At 45.8% G+C, this 25,797-nt stretch overlaps 1 protein-coding gene across 1 annotated transcript in view; it reads left to right on the forward strand.

The window, feature by feature from the left end:
• The window catches only part of CLSTN1 (calsyntenin 1), an 81,362-nt gene that overhangs the window by 45,136 nt on the left and 10,429 nt on the right, over positions 1-25,797 (forward strand). Inside the window, exons 3-13 of the mRNA XM_019639706.1 lie at positions 590-712; positions 9,004-9,033; positions 10,212-10,407; positions 12,178-12,386; positions 13,760-13,909; positions 14,023-14,208; positions 16,656-16,904; positions 17,280-17,401; positions 20,533-20,695; positions 23,703-23,759; positions 24,970-25,127. Of these exons, the coding sequence (XP_019495251.1) occupies positions 590-712; positions 9,004-9,033; positions 10,212-10,407; positions 12,178-12,386; positions 13,760-13,909; positions 14,023-14,208; positions 16,656-16,904; positions 17,280-17,401; positions 20,533-20,695; positions 23,703-23,759; positions 24,970-25,127 (1,643 nt within the window). The remainder of the gene's footprint in view (positions 1-589; positions 713-9,003; positions 9,034-10,211; positions 10,408-12,177; positions 12,387-13,759; positions 13,910-14,022; positions 14,209-16,655; positions 16,905-17,279; positions 17,402-20,532; positions 20,696-23,702; positions 23,760-24,969; positions 25,128-25,797) is intronic.

The raw sequence follows: 25,797 nt of genomic DNA on the forward strand, positions 1-25,797 counted from the left end.
TCATATGTGGGATCCGAACCGGGGCCCTCTGGCATCCCAAGCGAGTTCTTAACATCGCGCCACTCGGCCGGCCCCCAAAGTGGATTCTTAAATACTGTGTTTTCAGTCAAGTTTTTCAGGAAATTTGCATTTTGTTTTGAATACCTTATGTTTGTAAGTTTATATTCATAAGTCTCGACTATTTGCACTTTGTTTTACATTTTTTATAATGCTGATTTTAAATAAGTTATATTGTATTGTCATAAAGAAATAATATTTTTCTTTGTAACTTCTGTGATAGGCTGAAAACAGTTTGTGTCTATTGCCATCCGTCTTTTTTCTTTCGTTTAATTTCTAGAGCAATTTATCTCTTAGCTCTGATTGCTTCCTGAACTCAGATAGTTTTTACATTGCTTCCTCTAGAATTTAGAATTTCATCCCATGTGGGTCTTGATACCAAACATTGCAAGAAAAAAAAAATACAAGTGTCGCCTTCCAGACTAATGAGGGTTTTGTTACTTTAATGATAGATGTTATGTCTTCAAAAGCCGTTGGGTTTAAAATAATCACGCTAATCTGCTCTTTCCCCTTTCTGTTTTTTGGAACACAGCAAACAAGCACAAGCCGTGGCTTGAGCCCACCTATCATGGCATAGTGACAGAGAACGACAACACGGTTCTTCTGGACCCCCCGCTGATCGCCCTGGACAAAGACGCCCCTCTGCGGTTCTCAGGTAGGAGCGCGTTTTTTGTTTATGCTTGACATTTTGGCGCAGATGGGACGCACCTCACGCATCCATTTGGGTTGTTTCTCACCCTTTCTGAAAGTGTCTCTGTGGTGAAGGGTTGTTTGTGGCACCCATGCCCCGCATTTTTTCCTTGTAATTAAAATAGTCGGGGTTCCTGACAAAACACCTGTACTTATGGTTGAAAAGCAAAATATCTAATAGCATCATTATATTCCTTGTCTTGATGTAACCAGATAGGTAACATCTAGGTGAGTGTGTCTCAAACTGCAGTGTGCAGTGCGTGTTCGGATACAGAGGGTCCGGGGGGACCTGAGACTCTGCCCTCCTGACTTGCTCCCAGGTGGTGCACGTCCCTGAGAGGTGAGGACCTGGCTAATTACAGCTCAAGACTCTCCTTGTACTAATTCGGTTGCAGTTACCTGAAAAGACTTACTTGAAAACACCGAGCAGTCTTCATAGAGAAAAATTCTTTGGCTTAGATTTTACTTTGAATACATTTTTAAAGTTGAGGTTTTTCCTAAGATTGGGACCTATTTATGGAGATGAATCTGGGCTCGCTTTGGAGACCTGCTCTTTGGCTAACATTTGCTAGCAGTTTCCCCATCGGAACAGTTTCTGTCCTTGCTCTCCATCATGTCCATAGTAACTCCCTTGGCTGGTGGAGAAATGGACTACTTCACCCTTCCTTCCCAAAACCAACACTGTGAAGTTAATTTTTAAAGGGCAGTTGTTGCGTGATATTTTTCCAGAACAAAATTCCTCATATTAGTGTGTGCTGTCTGCCGAGGGACAAGTAAGACCAATTCAGCTAACTCATATACATCACGTCATACACATGTAAATTGAGGGACATGAATGTGTTTCTGAAGAGCTCTTTAAAAAAAGGAATTTGGCCTTCATTATCTTCAAGTGCCACATCCCTTATTTAGGACAGTAACCTGAGAACCAGCATGTGCCGTTTGAGTCCGTGGTGGAGACAGACCTTTCCAGGGGTTTTGCTTGCTTATTGGTTTTTAGTGAAGACCCCAATTAGATGGACAGTAGAGGAAGTGCTCTATGCTCTGAATACACACACAGTATTTGCCTAGTAGCTGAGATTATTTTTGTTTGTTTGTTTCCCCCAATTTAAAATCATTCCAGCATTGCATATTGGTTTCCTCTGTAACTAACTAGATTTTTGAGTGTTTGTGTGTATACTTATATACCACATACCCCATGCCTTCCATATTTAGTTATTATGTACAGTGATAGTCAGTGCTGTGTAAATAACTTTCATAGGATTATCTAGCGTATGTTTTTGAGTCGACGTGAACATTTCTGACATTTCATGCATTTTAAGGAACGATTGCAGTCAAGAGTTCTGTATTTACTCCCTCAGGCCTCTTTTTACCCTGGAAAGTGTCAGCTGTACACGGTTCTGTGGTTTGTACCTAGACCAGCGCTTGGGACTAGTTGACGTTCCCTAACTATTGCAGAAGGAATGAATGGGTTTGCCCAAGATCACACAGCTCGTGAGTGATAAGCCACCTTCGTGCCAGGCGGCCTGGCCCCGGCTGAGTCATAGGTTCACCATGTCAGCTCTCATGACGTTATCTTTAAAACATTATAAACATTCAGGCTCCTGGTCTTACCCGTCCCAGGAATGTGTGTGGGTAACACCGGAGACTCGCTTGTCCACGTCCCGAAATAAGTACTCATGTAACGTTGGAAGCTCAGCTACCCAAGCACGTTGTTAGTTGTCACTAATCAGACACTGGTGGTGAACGCACAGGGTCCAGCCCAGGTTTCTTTCTTAGGGTGAAACTAAGAGAATAAAGTCTTGGTGTTTGTCAGGTACTTTAGGAAATTAAAATGACGCATTTCCCAGGACGGCCGGTGGGGTTAACTGCTGTCCGTCACCCCTCAGTTTTGCCTTTTTAGCACATGTAACGGGTATTTGTCAAGTACTTTAGGAAATCAAAACATTGTGTTTATAGCAGCAAGTTGGATGTATTGCGTTAAGCCACATGAAATTGCCATTTTTACATGGTAAGATTATCAAAATATTTGAAAAAAATGGAATGTTGGAAATTTCATGTGGTTTTCCTAATTAATAGATCAGCTGAGCAGCAATTTTAAGTAAGGATCTGGGCATTGGGACGAAACTACACATTAACCGTAGTTAATTCGTTTTGAATGCAGTCGCCTCCAGGAAAGGTTTGGGATCCGCAATCATGAGACATGAGGTGATGATGGTAGGACGTCCGGAGGACACAAAGAAGCAGAAAAGCTGAGCCCTGCTCTCCAAGCACTGATACTCTGGGTGAGAGGGCAGAGCCAGCCTGGCCCCGGATACCGGGAGGTTTGTGGTTCAGTGCCAAGTGAGACTGGCAGCCCAGGAAGGGCTGGAGGTCATAAATAAACAGCAAGATGATGCAGACTACAAAAGGCATGGCAGAATTGACATTGACAGTGATGGGAGCGCCGGGGATCTGAGCAGAGGTGGGGCGTCAACCCGGGGCCGTGTGGTGCCCACTGGGATGTGGCTGCGCACGTGTGACATGGCGTCCAGCCCTCCGGGGCCCGAACGTGGAGAGCAGATTCCTGCTCTGCTCTCAGCGGCCTGAGCCCGTACCTCCAGGGTGGAGCCTAAGAAATCTGTACCCAGCCAACGGGGTTTGCAGACCACTCACGGGCAGTTTCTCCAGGCACACACTGTGGCCTGTGTGTACTGGACCACCTGGCAGCACTGGTTAAAACACAGGTCACTGGGCTCCCCAGAGCCGCTGAGTCGGAATGGCTGGGCGTGATGGGGCGTGGCACATCACGCTTTTAACAGGCTTCCCAGGCAATTCTTGGCACACTGAAATTGGAGGGCTGGGAGGGCATAACCCTTGGCTGTGTGGTTTTTGTCACTGTATGTTTAAGGTAGTTTGAGAAACTGTACTGATGAGAGCCACACGTGAGCTTGTCCCAGACACTGGCCTGGACCAGTTACCAAAGATAAGCGCCAGCCTGCACGTCTAGCTGGTGAGCGTGGACGCCAGGGCTGAGCAGAGAAGTGGGTCAGGGATGAGAGTTGGCGTAGTGGGCATTTTGTAGTGGGAGCTTGCTGCCCCAGTCTCTTTACCACTGGGTCCAGTTGGGTGCATCTACAACTGTGACCCCGCCTTCCCCAGCCAAATGCACCAACGACCCACGCTAGGCTGACCACATACTCTTTCCTGGCAATGTGAATGCTGAGCAGAGGGACAAATGTGCTGACACCAGTGGGGTTGCCTTCCATCTGTCCAGGCCTGGTTGCTCTGGGACTCGTGTGGCCCCTATCTCCTGGTCTCTTGAGCTACCTTGCTTTCCAAGTCTTTTTCTCTGGCCTGCAGTCAATTCCATGGCTTTTCAATAAAGCCCCTTTTGCATGAGTTAGCTGGAATGGATTTCTGTTGCTTGCAATCAGGGAACCAAACTGTTGGAGCTGGCACTAATGACCTCCCTCAGGAGTGCCGTGCAAGGGCAGAACAACCTGAGAGTGGGGGAGACTACTGGGTAGGCTTAGAGACGCCCCTCTCTTTTGGGGAAGAGCAGTGAAGTTTGAGGCCGTACTCAGATTTGGAAGAAGACTTAGAATGCAAGGCCTGCCTGCAGCTGAGGTTTCTCAGAGGGACAGTGAGGAAAGTGAAGGCTAACCGCTGTCCACGGAGAACCGTGGACATGACTTTGGATAGCAAGAAGTCACATCTGTACTGTGTTGGGTTCACCCATTGTTATATTTTTATGTTTTGCTTAAAAAAAATATTTCTTAGTGAAGTTCCTTTTGACCATTTGAGATGATCTAAGGGGAATGAAGGGGAAGAGAGACAGGGAAAGGTTTGGTCCATTCCGAGGCCAGCATAGCTAAAGAGGTCATCCGGGAAACACGATAGAACAGGGTTTTAGGTTTTCACCCAGCGGAGCAGTGGCACGTGGTTTAAACGAGTGGGAAGGGGCCGGGCGGAAAGAAAAGGGATACGAGAGGTCCTTCCTTGTAAAGGTTGAGAGAAGGTGCATGTCAGACAGCAGACTGAGAATGCAGAGGTAGAGATGCACCTTTACCTGTCGTCACCATGATGTAACTCCATATAATGCATTTAACTACTCTGTCACTACGTGTGTGTAATTGTCCAGTGTGCATAACTAACAGAACTGCAAGGATGGAGGACAGAGGAAAGAATGAGTCAATGACAGCTTTAAGGTTTAAAAAGCCAGCTCCTGGGAGAATTGGGGTGTTACTGACAGCAATTGGTCCCTGGTTTGGGGGAGGAAGATCGTAAACTGAGTGTAGTTTGAGAGGTGGTAGGATATTCACTATGAAAAAAATCTAAGGAATTATTGTTAATTTTGTTGGCTGTGTGATGTTATAATAGTTTTGTTAAAGAAAATGTCTTCATCTGCCAGAGGTATCTAGTGAATTTTGTATAGATGGAACAGTTTAATGTCCGGCTTTAAAATACTCCAGAAGCAAGAAGTTGGCAGGGACGAATGAAACAGACAGTGGAGCGAATCACCTTCCTCCCACGCCTGTCTCTCTCTCTCTGTGCCCCGTTCCCTTGATGGCACCACCAGCCGAAAACCAGGGAGTTGCTCTAGACTCTTTCTGTCTCTATCTAGTTGGTCCTGAAGTCTTATCCTCCTAAAACTCCCTAAGTCTTTCCTACCGAAACTGCCTTAGTGTGGCCCTCAGCAGATCGCGTCTTGACCACTTGCCCCTCACCCTGCTGCACTTGGATCCACCGTCCTCATTCAAGCGTGGTCCTAGATGGAACGAGTAGACGGACCCTTGAAGTGGGTGCACTGCCTGGTCCCCAGGTGATGACTCAGCAGTGACACGTAGGGTCACCCAGCTGGTCTGGCAAACCCAGGTCTGCCAGAATGTGACGCCCATGCCACTCCTGGTGTGGCAAGTTGCCACCTGGCGAGATGGCCGTTATGTCATTTTGGGCCAAAGGACCCAGCCTGCCTAGCAATTTAGTAAGTATCATGGTACCAAGGTCTGTTGGTACAGCCCATTCAAGCAGCCAGCTTAAATACAGCCAGTGGGGACGTGGAAAAGATACACTGTACATTTCAGCTGTTCGCATTAGGGATGAGCCCAGTCGTGTAGAGATCGGCCTGGAAATACATAATGAGTTTCAAAATAATTTATATCCTCATTTTTGATAAGCACACCTTTGAGATGCTAGTCCTTCAAAAGTTGTAGTACAGACAGATGCTTGTCGAAGTTCCATGCAAGCGCCCGTTCCTCCCTCCAGGCCTCCTCCTGCTGTTTCCCACTCAGAAGCCCACATCCTTGGCCTCACTTTCAAAACTCACCCCGAATCTGACCACTTCTCACCACCCCATCGGCTCCCTGGTTCTGGCCTTGAGCACCTCACTCCTGGGTTACCCCCGTAACCTTCTTGGTACTCTTATAGGCTTGTTTTCAGCGCAGCAGCCAGATGGAGTCTTTCAGAATGTAAGCAATACCTTTATTTCTCTGCTCAAAGCTCTCTAGCCCTTTGCTGCAGCAGCAGAGGCCTCCTTGTTCTGAGCCAGGGCGGGCCCAGGTCTGCCTCAGGACCTTTGCATTTGCTGTTCCCGCTATCTGAAATTCTCCCCTTTCTTTCCTCTGGTTTCTACTCAGACATTATCTTATCAATGAAGCCTTTTCCAACAGCTGACGTTTCAAATGGAAACACTCCAGTGCCTTCCCACGCTCTCCATTCTCCCTCCTTCTCCTCCCAACATGAAATCCCAAAGGAGAGATTTAGGGAGTTGGATCTCTTGGCAAACAGCTCTGCTCCTCCCAGAAACCATCTCAAGTTCATTCCTTAAACGATGAGTGTCGTTAACCCCTTAACAACGTACCATGTAGGCGCCTAGCCTAGCTCACGTACTTGACCCAGGTTCTTCAGTGTGCACTTACCACGCAGAGACCTTTTCAGGAGAGCACAGGCAGCCACCAGCAGTTCTGCCCAGATAATGCGAACAGCCCCACCCTGTTCTCTTCAGAGCAGTCAACTCCGACTCGGAAACTGACAAGTTTCCTCTGAAGTAAAGTTGGGCAGCTTGACTTATTTTTAAATGTATTATGCAATCTAATAGGCACCCCAAAAGTGTAAACATAATATAGTGGATTAGCATGTTCTGGAAAACAGTTTGACGTATCCGTGCCCAGCAGTCATCCTCACAGGTGTGTCTCTAGAGCAGTGATCAGCGAACTTTTCCTGTAAAGGACCAGATGGTAAATACTTCTGGCTTTGTGGCCCAGGGGGTCTCTCCTGCAATGACCCTCCTTTTCCATTGTGGGGGAAAGCAGCCATCGACGAGACATAAACCAATATGTCGGACAGCAGACATGTGATCTGTGCCCCAATAAAACTTGACTTATGGACACTGAAACTCGAATTTCACATAATTTTCTTGTACCACCAAACAATATTTCAAAGGATAAAAGCCATTTTTAGCATGTAGGTTGTTCAGAGTGGATTTGGTCCACAGGCCAGGGGTGGCCTGCCCGGGCTCTAGGGCAGTGCTGTCCAATAGAAGCTGCCGAACGTTCGGTGCCCGCTTCCTCCATTCAGTCCTTCCTGGGCACGTGAGGCTACTGAGCACTTGAAATGCGGCCAGCGCGACTGGGGAACTGAATTTTTACCATTATTCAATGTTACCATGAATTCTAATTTAAACAGCCCCATGTGGGTAGTGGCTACCTCACTGGCCAGCACAGACCTAGAGAGACGCCGTGTGTGCATAGCAGGAAGCACAGACAGAAATATCCATTATAGCATTGCTCATAAACAGCAAAAAACGGCCCTGATGGTAGATTCACACAATGGGAAATTATTATAGTAACAGCGAACATTTGTTGAGTGCTTTTTTTTTTTTTTTTAAATTGGGGAATCAGGGAAGGGGAACAGACAAGTTGCCGTCCTTTTGTTCTTCAGTCTAGTTGTGGAGGACGTCGCTTCACTGGCCCATGTTGGTATTATCATTGTGCTCTTCCCTGGTGAGGCAGTTGCTCGCCGGCCACTGGACAGCCACTCATGGCGGCTCACGGCAGCCCAGCTCCAGATCGAGCTGTTGTTCACTGTGTTAGCTGTAGAAGGCACAGCGTTGCTAGCCCATGTGAGATCCGAACCGGGGTCCTGCTGCTCAGAGCTTGCGCTCCCAAGCCAGCTCTTAACCAACTGAGCCTACTTGGCTGGTCCTGTTGAGTGCTTTCTGTATGCCAGAGTGTTTTAAGCACTTGATTTGTTTTCACTCATTGCAGTCTCACAGTATGTAGTAGTGAAAATGATTGCACTGTAGCTGAATGTGCTGTCGAGGACAAATGGTTCTTAGACGCACAAGACTGAGTGAAAAGGCAAGACACAAATATTCCATATCGTATGATACCATTTTTAAAACCTCCAAAATAAGCAAAATGAAACAACACTTTTTGGGGATATACAAATATATGGTAAAACAACTAAAGAAAGAAAAAGCAAGGGGATTCAGGCTGTGATACCTTTGGGGGAGAAAAGGTGCCCCCAGCGAGGCCACACTGAGTGGGGGAGGCAGTGGGGCTCCTGACCTCTTTGCATTCTTACCTGGGGCCAGGTAGGCAGGGCTCACATCTTGGCTTTGTTGACTAGTGTTTTCATGTAATGAGAACCGATGACCATTGTAGTATCCATCACTACAGTGAATACTGAATCTCATTTCACTTCACTTTTAAGCAGATGTTCCCATTTGAAGAGGTGTTTATATTTGTTACCTTGATTGGATTAGAACCAAGAGTAGATTAGAAAACATTGTTATTTATTCAGCTCAAGAGCAAAGGCTTAAAATAAAACCCATTGTTCCAACTGTTTGTTCTATTACATCTAATGACGAGTTGAATGTTACCAGACTCTAACCATAAGAACTTGGCTTGAAAATGGCAATCTGAAAACTGTAAAAGAGCAAATTGGTTTATGTCTAAACTATTATCATCAAAGTGTTCATTAAAAGATAAGTCCTAACACGCCTGAGAGTCATGAAACTTTACAGCAGCATTTCCTCCATATGATAGTATAATTTTAAAATTCTGCAGTGGTTCATGGTAAGTAGGATTCAAAGAGACATTTTGTGACCAAACGTCCAGTTTTGCTATAGCAATTCTAACAAGTGGCTACTGAGCTTATTGTTAAATTATGTCAAGCTTTTCTATGTAATATGTGCATCTTTGACTTTTTTTCCTTATTGTTCCATCTTCATTCTTTCCTGTATTACTGACATGGGTTTATCTTTTCTCCCTTTAGAGAGTTTTGAGGTGACAGTCACCAAAGAAGGTGATAAAGGGTTCTTTCTATCCCTCTTATGAATATTAACCCACTAACTTTGTTTATAAAATTGGGAATCAGCCCTTAAACAGAAGAAGCTGTCATGCTTTTTTACCCCTATTTATTCTCCTACTTTGTTTCTATTTTTTAAATACATTGATGGAAATTGTATGTAACCAAACCCTTGGTTAGAAATATCTGGAAATCAGACATCCATTTGAACTATTCGGATAGTACTGTACATTGTTTTTCTTCATTGAACTTATGAGATTCACTTTGTAACCATTTTCTATTAGTTGTAATTTTGGAAGAGCTCAGTCTTATTTTTACGTGAAACACATTTTGTGAAGTTTTATATATGCATCAAAACATTTATATTTGTTCTTGTGTGGGCAAGACTGGAAACCTAGAATTTGACCTCTAATTAAGCTTATAAACCGACTTAGATGTATTTAAGTTCCCAGGCAGGCTCCCTTTTCAGGTCTGATAGGATCAAGTCTGAAACAAGGAAAAAGCCTAGCAAATCTCTCCCACCCGTGGACAGTGCATCTTAATAGTGACACTAGCTGTTGAAATGGATGCCTGAAAAGTTGGTATTTCTACCTTTTTCTTTCAGTAGTTTGTTTTGATTCCCTAATTTTAGCCAGGCTCATTGCACAGGAAGACTTGTTTCTTCTGATTTTTTTTCTTTTTTTTTTTTTTTTGACAGACTTTCTGTAATAATGGTGCTGAACCTATACCTCACGCTTCTTCCTCTCTCCACACTTAACTGTGCGTTTAAGCCTTCCCTCTGGTCCAAATCAAAATAGCTGCCCAGCTGCCCCCAGTGGCTGGGGCAGCTTCTCGGTGTTATCAGGCCTTGGCTGTTGGCTAATGAGCCCACTTTACCCTGGAGCTATCCTAAGTACTCCTGTGAAATGCCTGTCTATATTTTCTCTTTCTCTCTTTTGTATTCCTGCATGAATGGATGCAAAGTTAAACAAGTTGCTTGGAAAGCCAGAACATGCTTCTTTTTACTAAAGCCCCGGAACTTACCCTGTCAAAGCACAGCGCCCCTGCTTTGTCCACAGACCCTCTAAAACCCCTGGCTGCGGAATTGTTGCCGTTCATTTTCTTTGGGGAGGAGGGACTGTGTCAGCGGTGTACGCGTGACAGAAATCCTCACCTGCGCTGCTTTGACTCCCCAGGTGAGATCTGTGGATTTAAAATTCACGGGCAGAATGTGCCCTTTGAGGCAGTGGTGGTGGATAAATCCACTGGCGAGGGCATCATCCGCTCCAAAGAGAAGCTGGACTGTGAGCTGCAGAGAGATTATACATTCACCATCCAGGCCTACGATTGTGGGAAGGGGCCCGACGGGGCCAACGTGAAGAAGTCGCATAAGTAAGTGCTGAGACAGCGTGCATGCGCGCAAAGAAAATCACAGTGACCAGCACTGTCCCATTCCTAAGACTTTGCAAGGTTTTTGTTTGTTTGTTTTTTATTTTTAAATTTTTATTATTATTTTTTTTACTAGCTGAGCCATCCTGCCACCTGTTGGCAGCTCAGCGGCAGCTCAGCTCAGGCTGGGCATTGAACTGTTGTTGCTCAGAGCTCATACTCTTGAGCGAGCTCTTAACCAACTGAGCCACTCGGCTGGCTTTGCGAGTTTTTAAAATACAAGCCAGAAGATAGTTCTCAATGGTCCACAGTGAGATTGTAAGCAATTTGCTCAGAGACCCTTGTATAGGGCTCCCAGCAAGAGCCTGGCACACAGTGGGTGTCGAATAAACAAATGATGAGTAATTTTATCCCACCACATACTCTAGTAAAGAAACCAAGGCCCAACATTGAAAATACGGAAAACTTGCTTTTTCCCTAGGAGGGTATTTTGTAGTTGTTATGATCTTTTGTCTGTAAATTCTAAGGGCATGAAATTCCTTTGAGCTGGTGGAAGACAGCCGACTTCTATGCCCCGTCCTGGGTGTGTTCACGCCCTTCCTGCCAGCTGGGAACTACTGGTGTAATGGAGAGGGCTCGGGACAAGACAGACGCAGGGTTTGGGTGTTTCCTCCACAGCTACTTCCTAGCGCTTCGTCATTAGGTGTATTTAATTTTGTTTAGTCTCAGTTTCTGCTTAGTACATGGACTGAGGAAAGAGTAGTATGTGGGTGAGATGATGTCGCACAACCATTGTGAGGGTCAAGGTGGACGGGTAGACAGATGGATGGAGAGTGGGCAGGATGGACAGATGATGGATGGATGGATGATGGGTGGATGGGTGGCTGGATGGGTGGATGGGTGGCTGGATGGGTGGCTGGATGCATGAATGGTAGCATGCATGAATGGGTGGATGGAGAGTGGGAAGGAAGGAAGGAAAGTTGATGCTGGGGTGTGGAATGTCTTGCTAAATAGTGGGGGTGCTGAGTGCCAATGAATCACTCCTCATGCTTTTACACAGTGAGATATTACTGTTTCCCTTGAAAAAGGTCTTATTTCAATCAGAGACCTTGTCTGATTCAGAAACATTCCCTGATGAGTAGCCCCGGAGACCAGCAGTTTTCTCTCCTTGTAGCCTGGTCTGACGATGTCTTCGTTCCCTCATCTCCGAGCTGGGGAGATGAAATGTGGCAGCATGGGGGTTCCCAGGAAGGGCAACCCTGAGGTCGCATTGAGGCCCCTCATTTGTTGGATCAACAATGGGTCGTGTCCCAACCATGGGTTACAACGGTCTCTGTCCCTTAGAAGCAGGGCACAACTTGTTTTAATGCTCATAATTTCCCATCTTCCCTGTTTCTTATCCCTTCTTCCTTTGGCTCTGTTTTTTTCTGAATTTTGCAACAAAATTGTAACTTTGTATTGGAGAGCTAACAGATACCTGATGTGGTTTATCCCCCTTCTGCATGCCCCATCCCACATTGTCAGGAAAATCCCGAGTCTTTTATGGTTTATGTTCCTGCCTTCTAGGACCTGGAGAATCCACCCAAATTCCTTTTTTAACTTTCTGTTGTCTCAATACTAAATTAAAAGCAATGAATAGTTTAATTTTTATCTTCAGCAGAAAATTTAATAAAACAAGATATCAGAAAAAGGGAATTTAAAAGTAGGGCAGAATTTTTGGGGGGCAGGGGTAAAAAGTCAAACAAAGCACACAGCTCTTTTCCCTTCTTCCAGAGCAACTGTCCATATTCAGGTGAACGATGTGAACGAGTATGCACCTGTATTCAAGGAGAAGTCGTACAAGGCGACCGTCATCGAGGGGAAGCGGTACGACAGCATCGTGAGGGTGGAGGCCGTGGACGCAGACTGCTCCCCTCAGTTCAGCCAGATTTGCAGCTATGAAATCGTCACTCCAGATGTGCCATTCACCATCAACAAAGATGGTGAGAACGGAGGAGCGGGCTTTCCTCACCAAGGGGGACAGTCCAGGCCGGCTGTCGCTGCTAAGCCGGTCAGCTGCAAACCCACACGCTGCAAACCCACACTTTGCACGTCAGTGAAACTCACAACTTGGAGACTTAGTCCATTTGGGCTGCTGTGACAAAACGCCAGAGGATGGGCAGCTTAAACAATGGACATTTATGTCTCACAGCTCTGGAGGCTGGGAAGTCCAAGGTCAAGGTCCCGGCTCACTCAGGGTCCTGCGAGGGGCTCCTTCCTGGCTTACAGACTGCCACCTTCTCGCTGTGTCCTCACATGGTGGGAGAGACAGAGCCCTTTGGTCTCCCTCTTCTTATAAGGACACCAATCCTGACATGGGGCCCCACCCTCATGACCTCACCTAAACCTAGGTTCTTCCCAAAGGCCCTGCCTCCTAATATCACACTGAGGGTTAGGACTTCAGCTGATGAACTTTGGGGGGCAGGAATGCTCAGTCCATAGCAGAGACCTAACATGGCCTGTGTCATGTTTTCTCACTCTGTCCCCCGAGAGCCTCTTTTCTGTCCCCTGTGGGATGTGCTTCTTTTCTCCTTCTCACCAAAGTCTAGTAAACCCCCCTGCTGATATGCTTTTAGTTTTCACCTTCTCGCCGTTCAGTCAGCATGCATCTGAGTAAGACTGACCTCTCGTTGGTCTGGTCTACTGTTCTCCATTAGATTTGAAACTTCTGCCTCATCTTGAAGATGAAGGTTTATGCCTTACTGCCAGACCCCCTCTATCCTCGGTAATTAAACAGGATTAGTTCGTTCTAGAGCTCAATGTCTTCATTAGATTATGGCTTCTTGATGATGATGTAGTGTCTCCATTGTTAACGCACAGTCCAGAATCTTCGGTGCAATTATGGACGTTGCAAACAGTTTGCAGACATCTGTACTCACATTCAACAGCAGGCTTTTGTTCTAGAGGTTGTAGAATAACCGCTCGCTTTCTTTCCCCTAAAGTAAATCCTTTAGCAAGACGTATTTAATGCAGCTTGATCTTGTATTTAATATTTGAAGTACTTGAATTATTTTGTCTTTTTTACTCTCTTATATACTAACGCTTAAATCGTAAAGTAAATATTTAAAAAAAGCCCTGTAGAAATAAGCAGAAATGAATTGTGTGGACCCCTTTCTGCTGCTTAAGCAATCGAGATGGAGTTAGTGTGTGTTTAAGCTCAGGAAAGCCAGGCTGAGTGTTAATTATCTCAAGCATAAGTTTCCCTGTCAGTATTTACGGGGCCGAAAGCACGTGAGTTTTGTGTGTCAGTCGAGGACACCAGAGGTCCAAACCAGCTTGGGTTCAGGTCCTCACTGTCGCTTTCTTCCTCTGGAAGGTTATATCAAAAACACGGAGAAGCTCAACTACGGGAAGGAGCCCCAGTACAAGCTGACCGTCACGGCCTACGACTGTGGGAAGAAAAGGGCAACAGAAGATGTTCTGGTAAAGGTCAGCATTAAGCCCACCTGCACTGCTGGGTGGCAAGGTGAGCTCCGCTCTCGTGTCTGCTCTCACACCTATTGTTGAAATCTGTGTGCCGCAGGAACCTAACGTGTGGGTTTTCCTCCCCTCCTCCACCCCACCTGTGGGCCAACACAGGCTGGAACAACAGGGTAGAGTATGAGCCTGGCACGGGCGCCTTGGCCCTCTTCCCGAACGTCCACCTGGAGACGTGTGATGAGTCCGTGGCCTCGGTGCAGGCCACGGTGGAGCTAGAGACCGGCCACATAGGGAAAGGCTGTGACCGCGACACCTACTCTGAGAAGTCCCTTCACCGGCTCTGTGGTAAGGAGGCATGGCGGTCTTCGGCGAAGGCGAGCGTTCCTCACACGTGGAGATGTGCGTGTGTGTGTGCATGTGCGTGTGTGGTATTCATGGTCTCAGACTAAAATAGAATCTGACTTCTGACATGGCTGTTGGCTGCCTTTACTGGCTAATTTTCTTACTGGCTGGGCTTAAGCGGGGTACATAACCCCCTAAACGTCTGTTCAAAATGTTACGTGAATGTTCATTTTAAGAACCACTGATGTGAAGAAAGTATTTCTCAGACAGACACTGAGAATCATCAAAGTAGGGATTATATACGTGGAGTGAGTTTTAAACGAACTTCAGGACTGAAGAAAAAACTGTAGGTAACGCAACAGTTTTTGGCAAAGGAGAAGTAGAAAATGAAAACTGAAGCTACCCACCTCTCATGGACAGTCTCCCCAGACTCTGTACCATAGGCGTCGTGTGGAGAAGTGGAGACGCGGCAGGATGGCCAATCTGCCTTCTCTGTCTTCACTGTCAGTGGAAATTTTTCTGCTTTCTCTAAATGATGTAAAAGGTGAGGTTGGATGCCTCTCATGGCAACTGTTGAGGAAGAATGTTTTCCTTGGCCAGTGATAAGGTTCCAGCAACTTCAATGGCCTCTTTATAATCAGAAAGGTCTTTTGTGTTTCAAGGGCTACTCAGTGTCGGATTTGCGAGGAGTGTTTCTGATACCCATCTGTCTTCTCACCAGCCTGATAGCAACAGTTAGATTTAGGCAACTGGTTCTCTGACAGAACCGGTAATTGTTACGTGGCGCATAACCCAAAGCGGAAGAGTAGGTTCTCTGCTGGCTCGTCCCGGTGGTGAATATGCTCGGGTGTTTTATGACTCTGAGTCCAAATAGTCACAATCATATGCACCTAAGGCTGTGTAACATAAGAGGTCTGGAATGCTCTCTATTTTAAGCGATACATATAAATATATGTGGTATAATGCATAGAACTTACTTTCTCATAATGCCATTGTTTATGGTATTAAATGAACGTTTTCTCAGCAGAACAGTTGAAAGTTAGGAAGAAGAGAGAGAATTTCATATGTGAGTGCTTACTCTATACTAAGTACTTCCCCACGTGTTATTTAATCTCCCCATCAGGCCTACAGAGAAGGTGGTATTGACCTGGTTTTTACAGAGGAATTAATTGAGACGGAGAGAGGCTAAGTCTCTTGCCCAAGGTCACGCTTTTAGGAAGTGGCAGAGCTGGGATTGGGACGGAGGTTGTATGTCACTTGAGAAGCCAGGTTGTTCCAGCCACGTCCTGCTGTTCCTAGGACTGAAGGATTCAAGGACCAAGTGACAGGAAAAGTTTACAAAATCTTCTTCTGTGGACAGATTTTTTTTTTAAACTTGAACTTGGCAATACATAACAACAGTTGTCAAATTTTTCATGTTTTTTTTTTAAGATTTTTTTTTTTTTATTGGGGAATTGGGGGAAGGGGAACAGACAAGTTGCTGTCATTTTTGTTCTTCAGTCTAGTTGTGGAGGATGTTGCTTCACTGGCCCAAGTTGGCACCATCATTGCGCTCTTCCCAGGCGAGGCACATCAGTCGCCGGCTTCTGGACGGCCGCTCACTGCGGCTGCTGGCCGCTCACGCTGGCTGCTGGCTACATACGGTAGCCCGTGGCAACCCACTGCCACAGGGGCTGCAGCCTATGCCGTCGCCGGCGACTCACAGCAGCCCAGCTCCAGGTTGAGCTGTTGTTCAGCATCTTAGCTGTAGAGGGCAGTGTCACTGGCCCTCATATGTGGGATCCGAACCGGGGCCCTCTGGCGTCCCAAGCCAGCTCTTAACCATTGCGCCACTCGGCCGGCCCTTTTTATGTTTTTTGACTTAGTAATTCTATTTCTAGGAATTTATTCTAAGGGAATAATCATGGAGACATGCAGAGGTGCTCATCAAGGCACAATTGATCATAGAAAAAATTTTGGGACAACCTCAGTCCACCAGGGAGATCAGTTAAATAGATGATGGTGTATCTGTGTGATGAAATGCTATTCAGACATTTTGAATTATGCTATATAAGAATATGAATGGGAATATGAGTGTGCACATACATGTGTGTATGTACCTGGGACTCCACTTTTATAATGCATATATAGTCATATATATTATACTGTTTTTATAATATGTATATATTCATAAAGAAAGGACTGGAAGTGCCTACATGCAAATGTTAATTGTAGACCTATTTGCATGGGATTATAGGTAACACTTCTTTTTTTCCCCCTATCTTAAAAAAAAAAAAAGTTACTTTTTTGTGGATTTACCTTATAACAAAAACCCTTGTTTTTGGGGAAAAGTTAACCAGAACTAGCACCTGGTATAACCATGAGACAGGACGGTACATCTGTGTGGTCTGGGAGGCTGTGCCTTTTAAGTGCTTCACGTAATGTACACTGAGTGTCATTGTGTGTCCTAGGTGCTGCGTCTGGCACTGCCGAGCTGCTCCCTTCCCCAAGCAGCTCCTTGAACTGGACCGTCGGCCTCCCCACCGACAACGGCCACGACAGCGACCAGGTCTTCGAGTTCAATGGCACCCAAGCAGTCAGGATCCCAGATGGCGTCGTTTCTGTGAACCCGAAAGAGCCTTTTACGATCTCTGTGTGGATGAGGCACGGGCCCTTTGGCAGGAAGAAGGAGACGATTCTTTGCAGTTCAGACAAAACAGGTAGGTTGATGCTGCTGGGAAGGTGTCGCGCTTCAGTGTCCACTGCAGTGGCCGCTGGAGGCGGCACCTTATTCTTTCCCAAGAGGCTCCCCATAGGCTGGTGGGTTTACGTACATTGTCCTGTGTTTAGCACCTGGGGTGCTCTGTCCTCAGTGCACTGCCCTGGGCTTCGGACATCTGTTAGTTTTACTCAGTGGATTGGACCACGCTTCTCAGTAAAAACCCAGGTGTATTTGTTTCTGAACCCTGCCTTGGCCCAACTGGAGAGTTCATTTATGCTGATAAAACTGTCTTCAAAACTCCATTAAAGACACAGCTCGTAATTCTCCTTTGGGTCTTAAGTTGGCAATTTACCAGTAGGCATTCTCTCTGCAGATATGAACCGGCATCATTATTCACTCTTTGTCCATGGCTGTCGATTGATTTTCCTCCTCCGTCAGGATCCTTCAGGAGAGAAGAAATACAAACCTGCAGAATTCCACTGGAAGTTGAATCAGGTGAGTGACAGGAAAACTCACCGATGGTGATCTTTTCAGAGATTAACTCGGTATGGCAACCTTACACAGGCCTGGCTATTTCTGGGGAACGTATATTTACGATTTTATGACTTCTGTATCTGTGGGTAATAGGATAGCAAATTAAGTCCATTGAACTTTCCAAATTCAGGGCACCACAGGATATTTAAAATTTTCAAGGAACCAGCAATCTTGACATCTCGCAGATACCACATGACTCCTTAGCTTGAGGGAATTTGCAGTTTCGAAGTTAGATCACATCACATTCCTTTCAACAATGTCATGTCTTTGCAAAGCAGCTTTCCCAACAGTTGCCTTGATAAAAAGCAAATATCACGTGAAAAAAAATTGACTTGTTACAGGAAATGAGGGGTGCTGTAAACTGAGAAAGCCTTTCATTAAAATCACAGCAGCTCGTGTCTTCTCTTGACTTGAGGTTGGGACAAGCAGAAAACCTTTGGCCTTAGCTTGATTTTATTGGCCTCACGGAGTTAGTGGGCAAATTCAAAATTACCTTGTAAGTGGTTTTGTGTTTACAGTTTGTTTGAATCAGGATCCAAAGAAAGGGCCCTGCACTGTGATTGGTTGTTAAACCTTTAAGTTTATTTTAATTTATAGATTTTTTTTTTCCCTTTTCTCTCTTGGAATTTATTTGGTGACAAAATCAGGCTTTTTGTCCCACGGTTTCCATTTGGGTGATTGAATCCCTGTGGTGTCACTTCATTTGCTTCTCTATCTTGATATCCTGTACGGTGATAGTGGGACCTAAAGGCTTGATCACATCCAGGCTTATATGCTCCTGATCTGTTTAAGCTCTGGGTCTGGCTGTTTCTCTTTCTGCAATTTAAGCAGCCATTGATGCTCATGCCACCAGCTTTGTGGCACGCGCTCTGGTCATTTGGGTTGTAGGAAGTCTGCTCCCAGGAAGTGCTCATGGGAGCAATAATTCCTGAGGTCTTTTGCGTTATTTGGCTGGATATGAAATCTCTGACTCATACTTAAGATCCCCAATAGGAGAAAATATATCTCCCCATTGTCTTCTGACTTATAAAATGTTGCAATTAAAATCAGATGACAATCTGCTTTTCTTTCTCTCATAAAACACTCGGTCTTTTTGTTTTGATGACCAAAGGGATGTTTTCCTTTTCTTTTCAAGTCAGTTAAATTTTATGACTACGTGTTAGTTGTTTTGGGTCTGTTTTCCCAGATATGGGGTGTGCCCTTTTAGGATATCATTTGAAACATTCTGGTATTTTGGGAGAATTTTTGTTACTGTTGTTGTTATAGTTTTTAGTATTGTCTTCCATCGCTTTGGGTTTTTTTTTCTTACCTTTTGTTGATATTCTTTACCTGTTTTCTATATCTGTCACTTTCTCTTGAATTCATTCCTGTGTTCTGTCACCTCATTTCTGAATTTCTCTAATTACGAACTGTATTCCTTCATATTTTGTGTCATTTTCATAATGTCTTTCACCATGCTTTGAATAGATTGTGTCATCTCTTTGGTAGGCATACTTTTCAGGTACGCTTTCATTGTCCGAAGAGATGTTATTCCCCTTAATTCTCTTTTTTTTCCTTTTAAAAACTTTGTGTGGGATTGAGTTGTGATCCTTTCCCCTGCCCACTCCCCCTCATTTTTACATGAAATTAGTTTTCCTGTACTTTCAAATGGCAGAGTTGGTCGGCATGACTATTTTTCTGGCATTCGGAATCCACCTCCCCCTTCTGTTGTTTTCATTGTGTTAACAATATGTGTCCTCACGCTCTCTGACATCTCCGGCTTGATCAGAAGCCCCCTGGCCCTTCTCCACCTACTCTCTGGTCCGTTTGTGCGGTTACCTTGTCACCGAGAATTATTGTGGATGCTTGCTCTCTGTAGCTTTGGGTTTTCCTATCTTACTCGCCCTGTTTTCAGGGAAATTCAAAAATTATACTAATGCTACTATCTTCTCAGAATTTGTTCATGGGTTTTGACAAATACTACTGATCTTTAAATACAGTGTTATTCTAATCCCCTAGAAACGTGCTTTCTGAAGGAGCTTATTAATTACAGAACTTGTTTTAAATAGAGACTTAAACTAAAATTAAGATTGTATCTGCCTCAAAGATGAATTACTGTGCAATTTCTTTATTTGGAAATATGTCATGCAATATACATACATACGTATGTAACTATATATTGTGTATATGTAATAAACATATATACAATTTAGAGGTTTGAATTTTTTCTCTAATTTATCAGGAGCAGTTGCTTCTCTTTGGTATTCTTTGGTAACTTCACTTATATTTTGATGTTTCTGGTCTGTTTAAGCCCTCGATTTCTCATTGGTTCAGTTTCTTAGAAATTCACTGTACATTGGGCAAGCTTTTTAGAAATACATTTTAAAAAATTACATCTCAGCATCTATTCAGGGAATGCCAGGCCTGAAAGGTCGGGGCTGTGGAGCCTGCAGACCAGCACCTTCGTGTGACAGCCGGGGCGGTAGATGCCTGGGAGGTGCTCATTCACGAAGGAAAAGGAACTCAGTTTACTTTGCTGTACCGTCTGAGCTGTACGTTCAGATTTATGTAGATCGTCAACTTTGAGTTGGAAAAGAGAGCTCATATACTGCAGTTTGCCTTATTCTGAGATCGGAGGGCCTTTTAATCTTGATCCAGAAAAGGAATGGCCAGTTGGCAGGCTCTGCCAGCCCAGTGGGTGCACGTCCATCCTGGTATCATGCTCTTGGCAGAAGAGAGCTGGGAAGCTTCCTATTTGGGGACCCTGTCATGTGATAGGTGAGCAGTTCCCCCTGGTCTGAAATGTCTTGGAGACGACATTGTTGCCTTGGCCCTTTTGGGGGAGGTGTGGTTGGGTGAAATGTATTGGGGTTGTCAGAAAAGTCATGATGCGTTTTTGCAACGAAAAACATAGAAAAAATACGTCATGACTTCTCCGACAACCCAATATGTTGTTGTTATACACTTTAAAAAGAAATCTTCTTCTGGGAAGACAGATACTCCTTATGGGTGGCTTGTTCTCCATATCAGGTTGTACTGCTGCCATTGCTGTGTCTTTAGATAAGAGGGAACGTGGACAGTTACGCTCTGGTCCTTCCCTCGGCCTCTCGTAGGTCTGCGATGAGGAATGGCACCACTACGTCCTCAACGTGGAAATCCCACGGGCGACTCTCTATGTGGACGGTGTTTCTCACGAGCCCTTCTCTGTGACTGAAGATTACCCGCTTCATCCATCCAGGATCCAGACTCAACTTGTGGTTGGGGCTTGCTGGCAAGGTAACGGGCATTGGCACCTTTCCCCGCAAGTCTCAGGAATTAAAGAATATTATCCCTCTGCTCTACAGACTCTTCTCAGTCCGTTACTCCCCTTTCCTCCTTTTCATGCCTTTGCCCAAGAGTGACCTCCCTGGGGACACTGCTGATGCTGCCCTCTAGGGTGGCTGTGTTGATGGGCACTCACTAAAATTGTGTTAAAGGACTGAAACGCACCGATGCCTTTCCTGGGAACCTGGGAGAGAGCGTTGCACAGAGGGAGATTGTCATTGAGGAACTATTTTATCAATTAATCTGTTTGTCGAGAAGTTTATGAAAACAAGGAAGCGACAATCAGGCGCAGAGCTATAAGTGTGCTTCAGCCCCGAGGACTCTTCCAGAGCGCTTAGCGCTGGATAACCTGGTGGGAACACCTTTCAGAAGCCCTATGTTTGAGAGGCTTCGGGGACATCTGTGCTGCAAGACCAGGGATGGCCTGTGATGACGGCCACTGGACCAACAGTGCCATTTATTTGTGCTTTCTCAGCGGCAGGCTGCGTGCCGATTCCTTGACGTAATTATCTTATAATAAGCCTGTGGGGTAGATGCTATTTGTATTCCTGTTTTGTCTCTGGAGAAACTGAGGCTCAGAGAAGCAGCGAGCCTGTGTTACCCAGCTGGTTCATCCTGGCGCTAGGATTTGAGCCCGGAAGCCGGTGCTCCTGGGGCCCAGGCTCCGACCCACCGGACCAGGGCTTTTAACCTTTTCTGCACCGTGGAGCCCTCTGGTGGTCTGGTGAAGCCCATGGACCCCTTCTCAGGATAATTTCTTATTAATCTATAAAATAAAATACATAGGACTGCAAAGGTAACCAATTAAATTGAAATACAGTTATCAAAGTACTAACAAAGTTTGTGAATTAGTAACACCTGTGCTACCTTATTGCCAAATGAAGAGCAGGCTTTAGCAGCAGGTCCAGTAACTGCCATAATTTCACAGTAATGAGGGGCTTTGTGATGATTCTCGTGACATCTGCAATAATATGACATGATAGGAAAATAATAGCTATTTCTATTGGTGACAGAGTCGCCATTTCTGCTATTATACTGTGGCTTGTGGTTGACTATTTATAACCAAAGGGAAAACTAGATATCAGAAGTTAGTGAAAAGAAACATGTAATTTTTCCCATCCAAGTTCAGAGACCCCCCCAGTCTGCCCTCGAGGTTCATGGGCCCCACATTAGCCCTTGCGCTTGACTCTGTGTTGTGTCACTGTAAGGTGTCACCATCACTACAGGTACCTGAGAAATAGACATTTTCCCTCCCTCCCTATGGTAACATTGTACCGTGAGTTAGGTTAGAAATTTGTGAAAGGGCCTAATTCCCAAGAGAGCTTTGCTTCTTGTGGGAGGATTTGAATTTCATAATTTTCTTGCAGATCCTTTCAAATGAAAAGGAGTAAGAGAGGGCCTGCCGAGTGGCTCAGTTGGTTAAGAGCTCGCACAAGAGTGCGAGCTCTGAGCAACAGCGGTTCGATGCCCGGCCTGAGCTGAGCAGCCGCTGAGCTGCCAACAGGTGGCAGGATGGCTCAGCTAAAAAAAAAAAAAAGAAAAAAAAAGAAAAGGAGTAAGAGAGTATTTTAGAGTGAGCCTCTTCAGCAAATTCCTGGATTTAATTTTTTAGTGGCAGCTCATCCATGAGTAAGTGGAACATGAGACCAAAGAATGAAGAATACATTATTAGAGAGAGAGGATTTTTTTAGCTGCTACTCTTAAAATTTTAATTCAAATTCAACAATTTTTGAGTAATTATTTTAAAAATAAGAAGACAAATACATGTGCATACCTAAATGTTATTTTCTGGGAGCTTTGTCGTTTGGGTTACAATAAAGCCCCACATCCCGCCCCGCCTTCCTTGATCTCTGGTCTCTGCCATTGAATAGCAGATACTTCTCACCTTATTTCACCTCTTTCTCCCTTAGCCCTCTCAAAACCCTCAGCCAGAAAAATCTGCCGAAATTCCCAAACCAAACACCAGTTTTTAAAAATTTAGTTAACAGGGCGGAAAGGCTCCATTCTTCCTTTCAGTGATCTGAAACCACTTTCCTTACAAGTTCACCGCGGAGAGCCCAGGCTGATGGTGTGTTACAGAGTAGGAGCTGTGTGTGCTCCAGGGCTCACCTGCCCCCACCTGGCCTTGCCCCCAGTGCATCTCCAGGTTGCAGCACAAAAGGGGCAGCCAGTCTGTGCTGGGGGCTGTGAGAGCATGGCCTGGCAAATGGAAACTCGATGCTTGGTCCCTGGGTGTGCCTCTCCGGTCTGTCATTAGAACACCGATGGAGACCTCCAGGTGGTGCGTATGGTCAGAGCCCCACCCCTGATGATTATCTGTTTCTCTAAGTGAGTTCCGTAACCTCTGACCCTCTTTTTCTGTTCAGAAGAAGTGGATGGAGATGCCTTCTTGTCTCTGTCATTTGGAGGTTAAAGTCTGGACCAATGTGAACTTGTTTTGAGCTTTCCAAAAAGCCATACTTTTACGAGTTCACCACACCGCAGCCTTTGGACGCTTCCGTGTGCTGTCCCATTTTGTCTGCACAGACGTCTGCCCTGTTAGGAAGGGAAGTGCTGTAGGTCCGGGGCCTGGTGTTACCTGTGGGGTTACTTCTCTGCAGTCAGTGCGACGCCGCGTGATGTCCCACCCAGCAGCACAGGTTGACGAGATGAGTGAATTCAGTTACCGGCTTTCATTTATCCTATTTTGAATCTGACCTACGCTTTGGCAAGGAGGATGTGGGAAGGTGGAATGAAAGAAGAATACGAAGAAGAGTATAGGTGGTAAATATTGCTTCTGGAAAAAGGTGATCAAGTACAACCTTGTTTCCAGGTGGGGTGTGCCCCCAAGGGGGACACCAGGGCGGGGTTTTCTCTCTGCGTTTTGTATTTGGTAGCTTTTCAAAACTGATTCTTAAGGTCCAATTTGAAGAGCTTAACCTCGTGGTCCTTTTCTGTTGTCTGTCTTGCTTTTCTACAGAGTATTCAGGAGTTGAAAATGACAACGAAACTGAGCCTGTGCCTGTGGCCTCTGCAGGTTGCTGGATTTTTCTCCCTACGGTTCACGATTGTGTTTCATTTAACACGAAACATCAATTCATTCCACATTTTGCATGAAGTTACCGTTGCTGAATTGCATTTTGGTCCCAGACACTATTTGAGCTGCTGGTTTGCATTGTGCCCTGCACCCCCTCCCCCCCCGCATTGCTTCATGGGATTTCCCTTTTGTGCCCTTTCTGATCCCAGTTGAAGTGAGGGCAAATGACTCATGAATGCAATTCCCTGATGGGATTTTATTTTTTCCCATCAGAGTTTACCCTGATCCCACTGCACGAGGCTCCCTACTGAAATCTCAGGCCAGGTTTGGGGGCATCTCCTGGTTCTCATATAGCTGAACCACGAGACAGGAAAAGATTCGTTTCTGGATATCTTGTCCCGATACTAAATTTTAACTATATGTTTCCTAGAAATCTCGGTTCCTAGTGATGATTTCCAGTGTCTAGTGTCCTTATCAGGAATGAGAGAGACCTGCTGCTGAAAGTTGATCTCTTCTCCCTTGTTCAGTGTGAGAACGAAGCTTAGTCTCAGCTGTATTGAGCTTTTTGTTAGTCTGTCAAGGACCCTTTTCTGGGGTTTTGTTTTCCTTGTGACTTCTTCACTTCCCAGTTAGCCTCTGTAGCTGGAGACAGCTATGATAGGCCTCGCCAGCCATCCGAAAGGCCTGGATAATAGGCTCCTGAGTTCAGGGTGGGACTTAAGCCCCCCTGTACCTTTCTCGTCATGTCTGTGTAGGTTCACTCCCAAGTGTGTATGTGTCCCTGTGTTAGAAAAAGCTCAGTTAGAAAAAGCAGCCCAGACCATGAACCAGCTGGTTGATAAGACAGTGGCTGACGAAGCTGGTACTAGTAGGAAATGTCACTTGTGCACCATGGTGACAGGTGTGGGCTCTGCCTCCCTTCACCAATGAGTGGCCAGAGGTGTGGGGACTCATGGGACCTCTTGGCTTCCAGGCTTCCAGTGAGAGGCCCCAACCCCTCTTTCCCCAGGCCATATGCATGATCATCAACGATTTAATTTCTTCATTGCGCTTCCATGTAGACTGCAAGGCTAACAGGATTTGGTCTGAACTAACCCGCATGTCCATCCATCAAGCTGCCACCACCGGTAACATCACATTGAGAAACGAAGCAGGAGGTTCTGGGCTGCACACATAACGGCCTGCCTTTCCCCACCCCCGTGTTCCCAAGGTGGTGACCTGCACATGACCCAGTTTTTCCGAGGCGACCTGGCTGGCCTGACAATCCGCTCTGGGAAACTGGCAGACAAGAAGGTGATTGACTGCCTGTACACGTGCAAAGAGGGGCTGGACCTGCAAATCCCTGAAGACAGCGGCAGAGGCGTGAAGGTAACACTGGCACCCCCCGCGCGTCGTGCCCAGACTTCTAAACCACAAAATGGAGACTGTTGGCATAAGGATTGAGCTATTCTACTCAGCACTTCTGACCCAAAATCTGTGGGTTTTCCTCCTCACGCCGACCAATTCCCAACACACCAGGTGTCCTGCAATTTAATTCAGTTCTGACACTACCTGGATTTAGCGTCAGACCCCACAGGTCAAGGGCTCAGTCCCACAAGACTGCCCCCGCTTAGGTTCCAGTTGCGAGAATCGGGCCCTGGGGCTGCCTGCACTTCTGTGCGACCTGGCTACAAAGTCGGGTATTCTCACAGTCTCCACACCCTTCCCCTCGTTGGGTTTGACCATTTGCCAGAGCTGTTCAGAAAACATTATGCTTACGATTACCAATGTATTATCAAGGATGTAACTCAAACAACCCAACGGAAGAGACGGACAGGGCACGGAATGGGGGTGGAGCCCCGAGCTCCCTCACCCTCTCCGGGAGCGGCACCCTCCCAGCACTGCCAGTGTTCACCAAGCCCACAGACCCCGTTGTGCAGGGTGTTTATGGAGGTCCCAACACACAGCACGAACAGTGAAGTCGTTGGCCGGTGGTGATGGACTTGGTCTCCAGCCCGTCTCCTGTCCCCATAGCCCAGGGGGTGGGGTGAAATTCCCA

This window comes from Hipposideros armiger, unplaced genomic scaffold, assembly GCF_001890085.2.
Source record: "Hipposideros armiger isolate ML-2016 unplaced genomic scaffold, ASM189008v1 scaffold_46, whole genome shotgun sequence".
Classification (NCBI taxonomy): domain Eukaryota; kingdom Metazoa; phylum Chordata; class Mammalia; order Chiroptera; family Hipposideridae; genus Hipposideros; species Hipposideros armiger.